The sequence below is a fragment of the Leptonychotes weddellii genome, chromosome 9 (genome assembly GCF_054177405.1).
Source record: "Leptonychotes weddellii isolate Sample4059 chromosome 9, ASM5417740v2, whole genome shotgun sequence".
In the NCBI taxonomy this organism is placed as follows: Eukaryota; Metazoa; Chordata; class Mammalia; order Carnivora; family Phocidae; genus Leptonychotes; species Leptonychotes weddellii.
In genome coordinates this window covers 84122914-84141968 of record NC_138377.1, presented here as the reverse complement: position 1 = coordinate 84141968, position 19055 = coordinate 84122914, and the positions used below count along the sequence as shown (strand labels likewise).

General features: G+C 37.3%; 1 protein-coding gene across 1 annotated transcript in view; it reads right to left on the bottom strand.

Annotated features, from left to right (window-relative positions):
* Positions 1–10415, bottom strand: part of UNC13C (unc-13 homolog C) — a 479061-nt gene extending 468646 nt beyond the window's left edge. Inside the window, exon 1 of the mRNA XM_081831864.1 lies at positions 7079–10415. Within this exon, the coding sequence (XP_081687990.1) occupies positions 7079–10070 (2992 nt within the window). The 5' untranslated portion in view covers positions 10071–10415. The remainder of the gene's footprint in view (positions 1–7078) is intronic.
* Between the last annotated feature and the right edge of the window lie 8640 nt (positions 10416–19055).

The window sequence follows — 19055 nt, the reverse complement described above, 5'->3', positions numbered from 1 at the left end:
TTCACTTAAAAAAAGAAAAAGAAAAAGAAAAGAAGAGAAAAGAAAAGAAAGGAAAGGAAAGGGAAAGAAAGAGAAAGAAAGAAAGAAAGAAAGAAAGAAAGAAAGAAAGAAAGAAAGAAAGAAGGAAGGAAAGAAAGAAAGAAAAGGAACAAGGAAAAGAAAAACAGAACAAAAGAAAACTTTTGGCTCCACTTGGAACTAATCTCCTTATACACACCATCATTTTTATCTGTCTTCCTTTTCAAATGTTCTTTGAGTTCCACTCCTGCATCCTAGAAGGATAGAGAAGAATTACCCCCTGTGCATTTGGGTTTTGTGTTTAGCAAGAAGTAGAGATGCTAGCTGTTTCTGCTGCCTCTAGGGGCCCTTGGCCACTTCACTCTTCACAAGTCTCCTTCTACATCATAGTTTATTTCAAAAACTGAAACAATCACTTTATATTATAGGTAATTCTAATGTCGAAAAGTTTATTGCTATGCATTGCATTTTAATGGAACATTTGACAAATGGGTTGTCTTCTACTATGACCAGTACTGTGATGCTTACTTTGAGTAAAGATGTACCACTACTACTAATACTAATAATAACAATAATAATGAAACAAACCTCAAACTTGCAAAAACAGGTAAATGTGGGTTATGTAGGATGACGGGAATTTATTTGTAGACAAAATATGCATTGAATGGTTTCTACAGCAAAATCTCCTAGAATCTCTGAAATAGATAATTTCTAAAATTTTCAGTTTACACACACCTTTCAAGGAATACATCCATTGCTTTCCTATGCTTTAATGTATAGATACTACCAAAATCTTTTCATAAATGTACTGTTCTGGAAAACTAGGAAATCATTCTGTATTTGTTTTTAAGTTATGAAAATTATTCCTGTGTTTCCTTACACTGATTCTATCTCTTCTAATTTGAAAAGAAGAGCTAAAACAACTCTATGTGGGCAGGTGGAGTATTTGCTACACAGTGTTGAGTAGCACTCTTTAAATGTGTTCTAATGATCACCTGCATCAGAAGCACCTACGGAGCATATTTAAAAAGGCAGACCTCATCCCTCCTGACTTGGACCCTAAAGTTTGAGAGGCACCTCTTGATAGATTTGGGCCAGCAAAGCCCCAAAACTTAGTTGAAATATTTATTCTTTTTAAACATTAAGTCTGGAATTTAAGTAAATTCAACTGTTTTTGTAGATCTATAGGTTACATCATCATAGAAAGAATAGCTAGCCTTCTCACAGATGTGAACGAGCTAAAGAAGGAAAAGTCATGCTTTCATTCTCAATCATGCTTTGCCTATTGTATTATGTTAAAATATGTATAATTTTAAAATGTCCTTTTGACTGAAAGACAAACAACTGAAGTGTATTTGAATTTTATGAGTTCTCCACCATATGTGGAACTAGGTAGCCCAGCAACAGAGGGAATAGACTAGCATATATTTTTTTTTAAAGATTTTATTTATTTATTTGAGAGAGAGAGAGAATGAGAGACAGAGAGCACGAGAGGGAAGAGGGCAGAGGGAGAAGCAGACCCCCCGCCGAGCAGGGAGCCCGATGCGGGACCCGATCCTGGGACTCCAGGGTCATGACCTGAGCCGAAGGCAGTCGCTTAACCAACTGAGCCACCCAGGCACCCTAGACTAGCATATATTTATCTAGCCAAAAAAATTTATTGAGTATTTACTCTGTGTCACTGACCTAGGCTCTAGCATTACAATAGCAACAGAAAGAAAAATTCACTCATTGACTCTACCAGCTAGTCTAATAGCAGAGATCTACAATAACTAAATAATTATATACACAAGTATAAATTTACAGTTATGATAGGTGCTATGAATTGACCTAGAATTCCTGAGATCCTAACTCTCCAAAGCTGGAGGAAATCCACTGACCGAGTAATTTTCACAACTAGGAATTTATACATGTTATCTCATTTGCTCAAAGGCAGCTAATAAGTCTGCATTGTTTATGAGTTTGTAAGAAACTTCACTGTTCAATGGTAGGGCACTGAGTCAATAAATTACACAATAACTATGGTGGAGATCTCTGTGTCACTAAAAATAATACAGCAGGTAATCATATAATAAGATCTTTCAAATATATATTATGTGAAAAAAGCAAGGTGCAGAACATGAATATATGAAATGTAATACCATTTATGTTAAATTTAAAAATAAAGGAAGTGTATGTGTGTTTATAGAGTGTCAGAAACAAATTATCTTTCTATTCTTCTATCTTTCTATTCTTCTCTGAAGAATAGAAGTTGTTAATTTTACTTTTTCCTTTGGAATTTTCTGGATTTTATGTGTGTGTGTGTGTGTGTGTTATTTACAAAGGCACATATAATTCATCAATAACACATACAGTTTTGAATAAAGATCCATGGGCCCCACTACGGAACCACAAAATCAAAACATTTAGTGACAGCATCCTAATAATTAATAATTTTACAACAACTCTTGTTGGGAACAACAACAAGTACTACGAAAGCTCCCCAGATGATTCCAACAATTGGCTAGGCTCGGAACCACCAGTCTAATGTAATGAAGTCTCAACTTTAGGAAAACATTTTACATTCAACTTCATATCTGTTGGAAGCCAAAATATTTCCACAAAGTTCTACAACTACTAGAAAACAAAATGCACACCATGGTAAAAATATCATTAATTATGCTAATTACAGATGTCACAGTCTCTTTCAGAATCTACAGACAGCCTGGGAATGGTATTTCAAAACAAAACAAGATTTTTGTTCTGCTAAAGAAAATTTACTTCAAACTGATGTTAGACTCTAATTCCAGGTCAAATACACTCAGACTTCAAATACATCATCCTTCGGGCTGGTATTGTACAGTATTTATTTGGCTCTACAAGCCTTGATTTATAAGATGTACCAGGAACTCAAAGCAGAAAAACTGAGAATGAACTATTTTATATCAAAACCTTAGTACCTTTTGTATTATTACTGTTTTTTAAAGAAAACCCTTTAGTTGTAAAAGCCTGTAGCTAATGCTGCCCCTTTTTCATGTTTTTCCACCTTAAAACATGAATAAACAATCTCTGAAGTGAGTAAGCATATGGCTGCTCTAAATAACCAAAATAACCATTTTTTAACTCTAGATCCACCCCTTACTACCTGTAAGACATTAAGTTATGCAAGTTATCAGCATCTCAGTTTCCTCACCTTTAAAATGGAATAATCATGGAATCAAATTCATAGTGGTATTGTAAGAAGTAAAAATAAAAACAGAGAAACTGCCTGGACAATATCTGTATATAGTAGTACTCAATAATAGGCTTTAACTAATTCAAAAAGATACATGCACCCCTCTGCTTATTGCAACATTATTTATAATAGTCAATAAATGGAAGCACTCTAAGGGCCCATCGATTGATGAATGGATAAAGAAGATGTGGGATGTGTGTTGGTGCATGCACACATGAATATTATGCAGCCATAAAAAAAAGATGAAATCTTGCCATTTGTGACAACAAGGATAGGCCTAGAGGGTACTATGCTTAGTGAAATAAGTCAGAATGAGAAAAACAAATACCATAGGATTCCACTCATAAGGGAATCTAAAAAAAAAAAAAATGAATAAACAAACAGCAGAACCAGACCTACAAATACAGAGAACAAACTGATGTTCACCAGAGGGGAGAGGGATGGAGGAATAGACAAAATCGGTGAAGAGGAGTGGGAGATATCAGTTTCCAGTTATGGAATGAATAAGTCATGGAAATAAAAGGCACAGCATCTTTGTCTTGAACAAAATTGGGAACATAGTCAATGGTACTGTAAAAGCATTACATGGTGACAGATGGTAGCTACACTTGTGGTGAGCGTAGCATAATGGATACACTTGTGGTGAGCATAGCATAATGGATAGACTTGTCAAATCATTATGTTGTACACCTGAAACTAATGTGTCAACTATACTCAAATTTTAAAATTTACTATAATAATAATAATATTTTATTTCTAACCATACTTCTGAACTCTCAAAATATAAAGTCATAGTCTTAGCAATTAAATCCACAGTTTAGATTTTGACTTAACTTTGAAGCCTGTTGTATTTTTTATTATTTTTGTTTAGTATCCTATTCCCCTTGATTCAGGGTTTAATCCAACACATATTAACTCAATGCCAACTCCGTATAAAGCACTTATCTAGGCACAGTGCAAATGAAAAAAGAAGACAAACCTCTCATCCCTAGGTTACTTTAGAAGAGCAAATGAGAAATGTGCATGAACTGTCCTTATGTAAGGTGGAAGCCAGTGCCATAAGAGACAAGTATCTGGGAATTCAGAAGAGACAACAGTTAATTCCAGTTGACGGGTGGTGCAGGGCTGGAGGTGGGGGATCCGAGTCACTATCATGGTGTGTGATTCAGGCTAGCTACACAAAAGGCACCACTCAGCAGGGTTCAGCAACAAGGGAAGAATATGACCTCATGGAATTCTGGCTACACATGCTCCAAAATTTCTTTCCCACTGGCATGCTATTCAAGGTGAAGATTCTCAAAAACAATATGACCAAATATCCATATGTTTAAACATTGGGGTCTTTAGAATTCTTCTTTACCAGACCCCTGAAGACAAAAGCTGAAATAATTTACATTTATGAGCTTATAATTCCATAAAGCTCTATCAGGGAAACAGCATCCCATGGAGTTTTACAGCAAGAGCTCTATAGTCGAATCTTGCCAGATTAGTAATGGAGAAAAGATAACACTGCTACCTAATGACGACTAGGTAGTCATGGAGAGAAAAATCTGTTGGCATCTGCCCAAAGCCCAGTAAGCAGATGGCCTTGGGCACAAAATCCATCATGACGATTGGCACCTCATTGGGATGCTCTGAGCAGTGAAGGGGCCTGAAAAATGCCCTTCTTTGGCTGCCCTTCCTCCTGAGGCATATTGGTGGCACAGGAGGGAGACAACTGCCTGACTCCTGCCAAAGGGAGAAAAGATGGCCTTTAAAATCTAGGCTACTGCAGCCTCCTGGGTAGTCAATCTGGTGCCTTTCAAGCAACCAAAGAGCATCTTAAGGATGTGTGTCTGATTTCCTCTAGGATAGATGATCCCCAACAAGTTCCATTCAAAGCTGGCTCAAGGATAACAAACCAAGCTCCAAGATGGTGGAGGGGGGTCTAGGTCCTCAGTAGCCAGGGCTAGTATGTAAGGTATATCGTACAATGTTGTTTTACCTATTTTAGGATTCTTAAATTGGTGATGTGTAGTTAACTAAGTGTATTTCTGTTCTCTAAGGATAAGTGCCACTGGATGATTCAGGTTGTTAACTACTTGAAGGGTCAATACCAATAGCAATTTATTTTGTAGATGTTTGCTAATTTAGAATTTTTAAAAGTTAATGAAGATCCCTTTTTTCCTGAAATGTATACTTTTGTAATTTTTATAATACTGCCTAATATTTCAGATACTTTAACCACTTGGCATTAAAACATCTATTACATCACAACAGACACACATGCACACACACTGGTTAGTCTTAATATGCTCTTGAGTAGACTTCTCTGAATCCACAGCAAATAAAATACAATGGCAAACTGCTGGCCTTTATCCTATTAACTGAGTTTCAGTAATAAGGATATCTAACAATTAAACATCACTCTTAAAAAAGATAGCTATTATTCCAATATGAATTATTATTTGCATAAAATTTTGACTACTCTGCACTTTCACATTGGTTTTAAATATAGTTGAGAATTGCCTCCTGAAACCAACAACAAAGTCACAGCCAATGCACCCAAGATCCCTTTGACTTAGGTTATTCTTTAATTACATAGGGTGTGTTGTTTTATATAGACAGATTTTTTTTTTAGAGCAGATAATCTTAATTGCTATTTCAATAACCTTAGGGCCTGAAACAGTTTAACAATAAAGTTTTCTGATTATTCAAGAATCTACCCATAACAATGAGAAAATGACCAGTTTGGAAGAGTGTCTGATCACAATTCTGTTCAAGACAAAGATGCTATAATCAGGTACTGGCTGCAGAAATTGTTATTATTTCAAATTATTTCATAATGGCAAGTACCAGTTGATCACATAAATATATACCTTTATGAAATATTATGTAAATACTTCAGTTAAAGACTACAGTGCCATAAATAAGGAAAACTTTAAAATATATAATTCATTACAACTGAGATAATATCAAACTATCCCAGAGATATAAAGTTATAAGCATGCAAATAAAGTAAATTGTAAGGGATCAGGGTAAGTGGGAGTGAAGTCTAATTGAAAATAAAAAGTAAAAAAAAAAAAAAGTTTTCATTTTTAAGTGGCTAATTTTCACACGTGGGTGACCCAAAATTGTTCCCCCAGAAAAATCAAGTAAAATTGTTGAATAAGGTACTCTTTTCATTTTCATAAGGGGAGAGAGACTTCCAATCCACTCTTTAAAGGGGAACTTGACTCTACTCAATATTGACTAAAGAGTGACTCATGACCATTCAGGATGGCCTAAGGTTTTGGCTCTATTGTACTCCCTCAGCTGCATCAATAAGCAGTGAGGGAGGCAGTGGTCCTTCATGGGACTAGTTAGGGTTGGTTGTGCAAACCCACCTCTTCCTACTGGAAGGCTCCAAACTATAGATTTGATGGGAAAGGGATTGGTAAGTCTGGGGGTCCATCTTTCCTAATTCTTTAAGATTAACTACACCATTTTCCTCATCCCTATAAACCTAATAGAACCAAAGAATAATCTCAGGCTGCTCTTTGACTTTACTGACCCTTTTATTCATGACTGATGCCACAAAGTTGGTTAATATGAAGTGGGGTTTGTACCAATGCTAGCAGAGAAATCTTGATCCACAGACTGTAGGGCTCCTTTTAGTATGACCTACTTGAAAACACTTTGATTTTAAATCATCAAGCTCAACTTGTAGGGGTAGCAGAGTAAAATAATACCCTTCTCAAAATAAACATGCAAATTTCTTGCAAATACATTCTTTTCCCCAAGAGTAAACACAAAACATGCTCTAAAGAAGCACCACCCAATGTTAAAATACAACTAGCTCAAAATGTAGCATGTAAACATGAGTACCTCCAGCCAGGATCTTCTCTTCCAATTCTGCCATTTGCTTCTTATAGGCTTTTAAAGCTGCTTCTTTGAAAGAGGGACGGATTCTCTTTGGCTTTGTGATTTCCACTGGCTGTTCCGAGATGTTTTGGTTTTCATCTTCTTTTATTTCCATTTCAGCTGATGTTTCATTTAATGGTTCCAATCCCCCTTCACTAACAACATCATCTGCCTGCCCATCATAACCCTCATCTTGTGGGGTTTCATAGAGTGTTTCATACGAAGGGTGATCATATACCTGCATTTGTTCATCTGTTTCAGTCATACTAGTCCTGTTTTCTAGCTTAGCAAGGACTTGTTCCATCACTTCAACATAATCTGTTTCATTATCAGCCACTGGTTCACTATAGTCCTCCTCATCCTCTGCTTTGTAGTAAAAAGGCTCAGTGTAGACATCAGAGTCAAGGGTGGTACTTGATTCATTTGCAGTTGATTGGGATAATGTCCGAAATCTCCCCATTAAGGAAGAGCCACTGTCTTCATACCCACTGAGACTCTGTGTGCTTTTGTTCCATACCACTTCCAAGGCTGATTTAGCCCTCTGTAATGTAGATCCAAATTTTGGGAAGCTGAAAGCCTTATCAGAAAGGTCAATGCTTAATCGACTATGCCAAGATTTGGGTGGGGCATCCTCTGAGTCATCACTTTGCAATTCACTTTGACTTTGATACATCATGGGCAATTGGTTTTGATTTTGGTATAGCTCATTAGAATTAGATTCCTGATAAGAATCATATTGGCCAACCCACTGGCCTTGTGGTTCATTATCCAACCCAGGGCATGGAGATGAGTTGTCATCTTGGGTGAAATCATAGCTCTCAGAGTCATCCTGAAGGTCACTGTGGAACTTTCCTAAGTCTTCTAGGTCTTTATTGTAAACATCTAGTTGCTGATCAGATAGACTGTTTGTGTCATAGTCAAAAACTTCCTGGGTGGATGAATCTAAACCTAAGTCAGCTCCTTGCTCTACTTGATTCCATTCCTTCCATGGAGAAAGATCCTCATGTAAAGAGAGCTGAGAATCGCTGTAATGACTTTGGTCTCCAGATGCACACACCATGCCATTACTCATTCCACTATCCACAGTTTCTGTGTTCTCAATTTCACTCGGCCCTTGGACACCCTGAACGGCCACATTCAAATGTTGATCCTGCAGACAGTCATACAAGGTGGGTGTGTCCTCCTGTTTCCTCTGCCAAAGTTCCCGGTCTGAAGATGACAGGAGGGAGCTTCCATTAGTTCTAGTGAAAAACTGATTTTCTGAAAAATCCTCTGAGTAAGACTGACATAATTTGGAAAAATCTGATTCAGAACGACTAAGTTTAGCAGTGAAAAAGTCACTCTGTGAATGCCAGAGGGGTGTAGCATCTGCATAATGGGTTGTAGTTTGTTTTTCCAAATTATCTGATTCTGGCAATTGTGAGGAAATTTTATCATAATCAGATTTATTTGAAATTCTGCTGCTACTAGCAGTTTTATTCTTGGCTCTAGCATTGTGTGATTTTGAACTTGACTTGGAAGTACTTCCTTTTGTTGGAAACTCTGACTTGGAAAGCACAGCATAACTGTTTCTATTGAGGTCAGATTCCAGCTCTCCATCACTGTCATCAGGTGACTGCCAATTGTTCTTCTTGCTTCTGGGCTCTGGAGTAGACAGCTTTATATCCATGCTCTCATATGTCTGGGAGGACGGTATCCCTCTCTCTTTTTTTTCTCTTATGTCATGAGTAAGAATATCTGTTGAGATTCCAATTCCTGTTCCTTTGAGTTTGTAGGATTTTTTTAAGACAGAATCCCTTTGCTGGGGGGTTTCAAAGTACACAAGTATGGGTCGAGGCTTTGCATTTGGGCAGTCCCTCTGGTGGCCTATCCTTTGAGCAAATTCAATTTTAATAGCATTTGGTGCATCTGAGAAACCCATTTTATCTATTAGAATTTGGTATACCACACTTTCAATGTATTCAAATCTTTCTTCAGGGACATTTAGAAATCTCAGGCTTGCCTTGCTACCCACATGACCTAAGTGTTTAATATAATCATGGATGTCTCTGGTTTCCCTTCGAGACTGGACAAACCCTGTACGTAGCTGTTCAATTTCACTTTGTACAACCTCCACACTGCTGGAGATTTCATCAATGGAATGCTTAAGAGCATTGACATGCCCTCGTAGTTCAGAAAGTTCTGTTTCAATCTGACTTATACCCTGAAGTTCCTTAAAGATCATTTCCATGACATCATGTGTTTGGCTAATGCACCCAGAGGAACTGAATCCTGGCTCCAGGGCATTTGTCTTTGGGTTTCGTGCAGTTCTGTCCAAAGATTTACTTCTTATTCCCCAGGTTTTCTTCATTGTGCTCAACTCTGAATCTGATGAGACACACTCCTGACTCTTTTTCCATTTTCTCAGTTTGCGTAACGCTCCTAGTTTCAAGCTATGTAGAGTGCGTTCTCCATCAGAGCTGCCCTCAGAGGGAGCCAGGCTGCTTGAACTCTTTCTATTGCGTCTAACTGGCATTGTGTGTGTTGATTGTGCCTGGTTTTCTGTACTACTCCTTAGTTCATTGAGTGATTCTGAATAGGAACTCTCAATTGAAGATAACTCTTGAAGCCGATCCTCATTATCACTGTTGGTTACATTAATATTCTTTTGTAGGCCATTGGCAATAGCTACTCGGTAACTGAATGTTGGTGAGAGGGAAAACTCTTTATTAGCCTCTTCTTCTTCAGTGGATAAGTTGCGAGTAGATGAACACTTTGCAATCTTCTTTACAGTGTTTTTTAAGGTATTAGAAAATTTGGGGGTTTTGGTCTGGCCAGCAGTAGGAAAGTCTTGATCCTTTTTCTGCTGCTGACTCTCTTTTTTTTTGGTTGTATTTCCCAATTTCTTTGTAAACATTCCTTTGCAAAGCTTATGTATGTAAGGTAAAATCAGGCTCTTGAAAAGATTAGCCACCATGGAGAGCAATTAGTGCAAGCTTTTCTGCCCCAAAGAAGTAAACAAGGTATCGGGATGAAAATCTGTAAATCCAAGGCAAGCATCTCTGTTCAGATGTTCCGTGAATTATTGAAAATAGCAGGCAGGGCAGCCATGGCTCCACTGCCGTGTCAATGTCCTGTGAAAACCAGAAGCAAAGCTCCATTTATGAAAGACATTCTCTCCTGGTGAAGGGGTTTCATGAATCTCTCTCATTTCCACATAACTTCATAGAGTGTCTAAAAGAAAGGAAGGTTAAAATAAGTATCAGAATTCAATTCTAGATTTATCCCATTTCTAACATTTTTCAGAAGTATTCAAGATACACAGTATATGAAAAATTGCAGAGGGGGGCAGGGGTATAGCTGAATTTCAGGACACAGTTACTTTTAAAATAACTATAAAGCAAATCCATACCAATAACTATGTTTAAATTATATTTTTCTTTCTAAATCATTTATGGGTGGACACAACTGAACTGAATAAATGAGCTGAAATAGTAATAAAAGGCAATAAATGGTTATTTAGGAAAGGCTATGTAAGATATTAGGCAAATTTGAAAAGCTACAATGACTACATGACATTATCATTTCCACTTTATTTCCTTTCCTAAAAGTACATTTACTGACACAAACATAAGCATAAGCATTCAAAATTAAAAGTTCTCCCAATCCTAGACACTCAGAATTCATCAAATTAATATTATTCATGTATGTAAGACCTTTCCTATTCAAATAACATTTTCCTTTTCTAGGGATTCAATGACTGGGAATTTCTTAAATTATAAAGTCATCCAAGTGAGAAATATTTCATATGATTAAATAAATACCAAGAGGAAATATATTTGAAAATACAGATAATATATCCAAGTTTTGAAAGGACATGACTTGAAAGAGTTGAGCCATCCCAATCAACTGCTACAGGCTTGTGGCAGATGGCAGGGTACCCATGCCCAGGCTAGAACTATGACTGGAGATCGAGTACTAAATTACAAAAGGAGATTGTGCCATAAATAAGATGTGCCTACAGATAATCAAAAACTGGTCAGACATAATTCATCCAATGATTTGGTATTTTATAATGCATGTGACCACACCAGTAACTAATCTTTATGACGGTTAGTTTCTCAAATTACATGAAGTAGAAGAAGAAGAAAAGGGAGAAGGAAGAGAAAAAAGTTTACATTCATTTTCCTGGTTCACCAGCACCACGCCTTGTATGTGGCAGGTATTTGAATAAAATTTTGTGGAACTGAATTTAACTATTTTACAGTTGAAAGATATCACAGAGTAGTGGTTAACAGCCAAAAGCCTTTGCTAACGTTGAACTACATATTTGGGTAGGTAAATAATCAGTGTGATTCTTTAAAGAATACATCATAAACTGCATATGGTTTTAGGAGCTGGCTGACTCTTTTCTTTTTTTTGGCTGACTCTTTATAAGCTCCCTCTGCTTGGAAATCTGCCATTTTTACTTCACTCACATTCTTCAGGGACTGGGGGGAAAACATGCCCTGGCCAGGAGGAACCAAGCTTCACAAGAAACAGGGCAATGTAAGTGAGAAGGGGAAGCATAAAGATGGAGGAGAGAAAGAGACAGATTCTAAAGAAGTCCTTGTCTTCAGGGTTTCATAAACTGTTAGAGTCTAATTCCTCTTATCTAAAGCAATTTGGTATTCACTCGTAATTACAAGCCAGGACATGTTTTTGACTAATATAAATGTCAAGAAATTGACTCTTGAATTAAATTTAAAAAAAATACTTATTGTACCGCTAGACAACCTCTCCTTGTGGAGTGAAGACTTTGGAAAGTTAAGTGACAGGAAGGCAAGGAAATTATTTTAAAACCAACTTTCACACAATAAACTGTTCTACTAATCATTCAACCCAAGATCCTGAGTTTGTCAAAGCTCAAAACAAATACTTCTTGTTTAAATGAGAGCAACAATTTTGTCAATGCTTCCGATGTTTCATGAAATTGTTGTACATTTCCTGACCTGCATTGTTTGTTCAGAACTATGGTTCTAGGCAATAATTGTTGGCAAAACTTTGAGCAGGAAATTTCCAATTGAATTGAAGTCCTGCCTCAAAAAAACATGAACCCAAGGGCCTGTGTCCACACTGTTGCACCTATAAACTCACTTGCTGTACCTTCCAGCCACATGGAGACTTGTTATTCACTAAGGGCTCTATGCTCCTTCATGCCTCAGTAACTTTTCTGTTCTCTACCTAGAATATAATTTGTATCTTGCCCACCCTGTCTGTAAAAATTGTATTTAAACTCCAGAATCATTTGTCCTGTGAAGACCTCACCAACCACCCACACTTGAGCTTTTCTCTCTCTTTGCCACACTCTCCCACAACCCAGTTCATAGGCAATTAGAACTTTTCTATATTACAATCTTATTTCTTTCTCCATTCATGATATCCTCTTTAAGGATAAAAACTATAACTTGTCTCATCATACATGACAAGCTCGCAATAAATGTTTACTGAAGAATTGGCCTCAGGGTACAAAGTTCCAGTTACACAAGATGAATAAATCCTAGAGATCAGCTGGATAGCATAGTGCCAATAGTTAATTATATACTTAAAATTTTTGCCAAGAGGGTAGATCTTATGTTAAGTGTTCCTATCACAACATAGTAGTAAAAAGGTGGGTGGAAACTTTTGGGGATGGCATGGACTGTGGTGATGGTTTCACAGATGTATACTTATTTTAAACTAAATTTAAAGAAAAAAGAATTGGCCTCCACTTCAGCCACTTACTAAACATCTTCATCTGGTTGCCCAAAATTAAACTCCATATAACCTAGTCATTTTCTTGAATTATTAATCTCAATTATTATTATCATAATTATCCACTTCCTCAGGACATATACCCAGGAGTCATTCTAGCTTCCATATGATCCAGCCCTTGTCCAAACGGATGTGAATATGTCACCTCATCCTGCTAGTAATGCCTTAGTTCTGAACTCCACAATTTCTCATCTGAACTATTACCATTGTACTCTATATGGTCTTCCCCACTCTAACCTGGCCCTTCTCTCAAATCCTCCTCTCTAAAATTAATAAAAGATATAAATCCTCCTACTTAAAACTCTGCCAGTTTTAGCAGATGCACTCTCTGTCACTCCCACAAGCACATCTGCCCCGGCCACACTGAGGTAGTAACAGTTCCTGAATACCATACTGTTGCCTCACCAATGTGCCTTTTTCCATGCTGTTCATTCTGTCTCCAATCCTTTCTTCTTTCCTCTATCTCCACATGTCTCTCTCATGAACATCTCTAGAATATCTATATATCCTAGACCCAGCAGGGATCAACATCAACCTGTTTAACTTCCTCTGAGTCGGCACTTCCTCCTGTGTGCCCCCACAATGCCTTGAATGTACCTTTGTTGTGGTAACTCTTACAAAAATTATTTATGTAAAATATTTACCTATGTCTCTATCTCTCAAATAAGACTGTGAGCTCTTGGAGAGCTAAGGCTGTGTTCTTTTTAACTTTAAATGTCCATATTGCATATTATATAGTAGACTCATGATATTTGTTGTATAAATGAGTAAATATATAAACAAATGAATGAATAGACGATAAGTCCATGAGTTAATAGACTCCAAGAAGCCTGAGATCCAAGAAGCCTGAGATAGTTTTGCTGGACTTAAACAATCCAGAGAAAGAGATGCAGTCTGAGCAGAAGGCATATATCACAAACATCCATGTCCTGCCCAAAGAGGGAGAAGCATCCACTCTGGAGAAAGTTGGGGACTAGAGGGAGAGGAGCTTGGATTGGCAAAATGGTAACAGAATGTGACAAGTTTTGAAACTTAGGTTGAGAAGCTCCATTTATGAGGAAGCGGGGTTAAGGAGATGCGGAGAGACCAGGATATCATCATATGATTCTCAACTACTTGTATTCAAAATCTTACACTTACCCACCAGTTGCATTACCTTTATTAACATAGCCACACCTTAATTTTGGTAATAAAGTTTGGAGGTAAGATTAAAGGATTTGAGAAGACCTTTGAGAGAGATTAAAATACTAGACTATGTTGTTATAGAAAGGCTAGTAATAGTACTTTATTGTTACTATGTGCCAAGCACCATGTGTGTCTAATTTTCTAAAATTTACCTCTTTTCATTTCATTCCCATAATTGTGTGAAATATATATTATTATTTTCCAGATTAAAAAAGCTGCAATTTCAAGTTTGGGAAATTTGACTTAGGTCATGTAATTAACAAGAAACACAACCTAACTCCAATCCCAGATTCAGACTGCAAGTGTATTAACTCCAAAAAGCATACTAGGGTTGAATAGGAAGTAAAATACTTTTTGCAGGTATGTTAAATTCATTTTGTAAGAGAGCTATTTAATATGACTATAAAGCTGGGTGCCCTACTGGGCTAAAAGAGCTAATGAACCTTTAAACAGTAATTTATTGCTAAATCCTTACCAGAATTAAGTTAAAGCATTTTCAGATCAATAAACAATTTTATGCTTCTTACCAAATGCACTAAAGTAGGTGAACTGGGTAGTTATGTATCAAAATTCTTTCAACAAAAATGATCAAACCAGAAAGTGATTAAGAGGTTTATCCTAAACTAATGAATTATTTTTAAAAAATAAACAGAAAGGGGCACCTGGGTGGCTCAGTTGGTTAAGCGTCTGCCTTCGGCTCAGGTCATGATCTCAGGGTCGTGGGATCGAGTCCCACATAGGACTCCTTGTTTCTCCCTCTCCCTCTGCCTGCCGCTCTGCCTACTTGTGCTCTCTCTCTCTCTCTCTGTCAAATAAAGATATAAAATCTTTAAAAAATAAACAGAAAGACCCATTTCCCCAAGAATGAAGGTCAAATGAATTGTCTTCTTTATTCTTGATAAGTAGATATTATGTGAATTTCTTCATCCAACTATAGCCCATCTACATTTTTTACTCACTCCCATTTGCTACTTTAGGAGTAAATAATGGTATCTAGTACTGATACTTCTGTAAGTGTTTTGGAATCTGGGATGCCTTGGTGGCTCAGTCAGTTAAGCGTCTACCTTCAGCTCAGGTCATGATCCCAGGGTCCTGGGATCAAGTCCCACATAGGGCTCCTTGCTCAGTGGGGAGCCTGCTTCTCCTTCTGCCTGCTGCTCCCCCTGCTTATTCTCTCTTTTATTTATTTAATTTGTCAGAGAGAGCTTAACCGACTGAGCCACCCAGGCACCCCTAAATAAAATCTTTTTAAAAAAATTTAAAAAAAGAGTTTTGGAACCTACAAGGTAATTTTGTGTATATCAACTCATATGATTTGCATGGTAACCTAGTAAAATTATTATTTGCAGTTCATGGTTAACGATGGTAAGGCTCCTACTTGCTAAAGTAATTGCCTGGGAATCCTGACTCCAAAACTTGGTTCCTTCACTATAGTAATGTACATTCTCCTTACATTAGACAAGTAATATTTCAATAGCTCACTGACCTCTTCAAGTAATATTCCCTACCATTCTAAACCATGTTATAAGCTAATTTTCACCTAAACTTCCCTAAATATTATTTTTTTCTTCTTAGTCTCCTACTACACGAGGCTGCTTTATGGTTCCATGGATGCACTAAGCTTATTCTTTCTTTGTTTCTTTTTTTCTTGTTCTTCACCCTGCCTAGAATGTCCTCAGTTATACTGATCTCAATCATTTAATTTATAGATCAAGACTAATCTTTTCCACAAAAGTTTCTTTAACTATTCTCTCATTTTCTCTTTTTCATATAATTTTTATAATCTGAACCATGACATTTAGTCCTTAATTATCTTCTATTCATCACATAGCTCTTTTACCTGTTTTCCATTTTTTTATTATTATGTTCAATTAACCAACATATAGTACATCATTAGTTTTTGATGTAGTGTTCAAAGATTCATCAGTTGCGTATAACACCCAGTGCATGTTTTCCATTTTTAATGCTTATTTTATGTCCTACTCTGTCTTGAGTGCTTTGTATAGATTACTACATTAATGTTTGATTGTAAGCTCTGCAATAGGTACTGTCATTAATCTCCATTTTACATATCAAGAAACTGAGAACTGGGAACCTGAGTAGCTAGTGCAAAGCCAGGCAGCTAGGAAGTTACATAGCTAGAATTGTAAACCAAACTGACTGGCTTCAGAGTCCTTATTAATAAACACCATGCATACTGTTAAGCCCATAAGGACCAACCTTAGAGAAAAAGGTGGTTTCCTATGTACTACAGTTGAAGAAGGACTGCCCCCTCATGAAGAATCTATACTAGTTTCTACTATTAGAGCTTTACTCCCTTTATTTAAGATTTTGGTTCTTGCTGAAATGAAAATCTCACCAAGGGGACCCTATGTTTTAAAGCTTATCAGCCATTCTGTATCTGGGTATAAAGTGTTTATGAGAATATTCCTCAAGAATAGGAGGGAGATGACAAAGAGAGAGAACACAAAGAAGCTTGATGATGGGAAGAATCTGCTACCAAAGGAGATAAGTAGGAGGGTGGGTCAGAAAGAAGAGACTGAGAAACCTACAATAAGCTTGGCCTAATGCACATGGCCTTGTCTTATTCCCAGCTACACTGCTTGAGGATAAAAACTGTCTATTTCAGGCTTTGCAACTTCTGCCCACTTACACACACAGAGAACAGAGCATAGGTGCCCTGGCTTACAGATGAGCAACTTGGAACGCTATCATCCAAGAAAACTGGGAGGAGCAAGATGGTGGAAGAGTAGGAGACTTAAATTTGTCTGGTTCCAGGAATTCAGCTAGATAGGGATCAAACCATTCTGAACACCTACGAACTCAACAGGAGATTGAAGAAAAGAATAGCAGTAACTCTCTGAACAGAAAAGCTACCACTTTCTGGAAGGGACCCAACAAACAGCAGATCTGGGAAGATTCGCCTTTCTCCCCCAGGAGAAGTGGCACGGGAGCCCACCAAGAATCTGCTGGGTTTGGAGACTCCAAATGGGGTAGTGTGCCAGAGATAGAAACACCCGGTCACAGGCCAGGTGAGGCCGGGTGAGCACGGAGTGAGACTGGAGACCGGGGAGATGGGAGTGATTGACTGCTTTTCTTTGGGGGCTCACTGAGGAGTGGGGCCCTGAGTTCTCAGCTCCTCCAGGGTGGAGACTGGGAGGCTGCCATTTTCACTGTCATCTTACAAAGCTGTACAGAAAGCTTGCAGGGAACAAAAGCTCCCAAGAGCAAACCCAAGCAGATTATTTAGCCCAGACCAGCAAGGGCAGGGCAATTCCACCCCCAGCGAAGACATTTGGGAACCACGGCGACCGGCCCCTCCCCCAGAAGATCAGCAAGAACAGCCAGACAAGACCAAGTTTACCGATCAATGAGAACAGCAGAACTCCAGCACTAGGGAAATACTGCACATAGAATTCATAGCTTTTTATTCCACGACTCTTTAGTCTTTCAAAGTTAATGTTTTTAATTTTCTTTTTTTTTTCTTTTTTTTTGAATTTTTCTTTTTCCCTTTTTCAAACAACATCTTACCAATCCCCTTTTTTATATATTTTTCATTTTTAGAGTCGTATTCTATCCCTTCATTGTAGTTAACCTTGTTTTTGGTCTATATATAAGTTGTTCTCTTGTTAAAATTTGGGGATACAGTTTCTTCTAACAGACCAAAATATACTCTAAACCTCTAGTGTATGGCTTTGTTCTAGTCTCCTGCCTGATCACATTCTCTCCCCCCTTTTTTTTTTAAATTTCTCTTCTTTTTTCAACCAACTTCTTATCTTATCAATTATTTTTATAAAATCTTTTATAATTTTAATCTTTACAGTCATATTCTATCCCTTCATAGTATTTACCTTTATTTTTGTACATATATAAGTTTTTCTTCCTTTAAAATTTTGGGAGGCAGTTTCTTCTAACAGACCAAAAATGCCCAAAATACAGTGTGTGGCACTGATCTATTCACCAGCCTGATCATATCTGATGATATCCTTTTTTTCTTTTTCTTTTTTCTTTCCATCCCTTTCTTTTCCCTTGGTTTCAGGTCTGTTCTGATTTGTTTAGTGTATATTTTTCTGGGGTCATTGTTACCTTGTTAGCATTTTGTTCTCTCAATCATCTATTCTCCTCTGGACAAAATGACAAGATTGAAAAACTCACCTTAAAAAAAAGAACAAGAGGCAGTACCAACTGCCAGGGACCTAATCAATATGGACATTAGTAAGATGTTGGAAATAGAGTTCAGGATAATGATTATAAAGATAATAGATGGGCTTGAAAAAAGCATGGAAGATACTAGAGAAACCCTTTCAGGAGAAATAAAAGAACTAAGTCTAACCAAGTCAAAATCTAAAAGGCTATTAATGAGGTGCAATCAAAAATGGAGGCCCTAACTGCTAGAATAAATGAGGCAGAAGAGAGAATCAGTGATATAGAAGACCGAATGATGGAAAATAAAGAAGCTGAGAAAAAGAGAGATAAAGAACTACTGGATCATGAGGGCAGAATTTGAGAGATAAGTGGTACCATAAGATGAAACAATATTAGAATATTTGGGATCCCAGAAGAAGAAGAAAGAGAGAGGGGGGCTGAAGGTATATTGGAGCAAATTATAGCAGAGAACCTCCCTAATTTGGGGAAGGAAACAGGCATCAAAATCCAGGAGGCACAGAGAACACCCCTCAAAATCAATAAAAATAGGTCAACACCCCGACATCTAATAGTAAAACTTACAAGTCTTACAGACAAAGAGAAAATCCTGAAATAAGCTCAGGAGAAGAGATATGTAATCTACAATGGTAGAAACATTAGACTGGCAACAGACCTATCCACAGAGACCTGGCAGGCCAGAAAGGACTGGCAGGATATATTCAGAGCACTAAATGAGAAAAATATGCAGCCAAGAATACTATATCCAGCTAGGCTGTCATTGAAAATTGAAGGAGAGATAAAAAGCTTCCAGGACAAACAAAAACTAAAGGAATTTGCA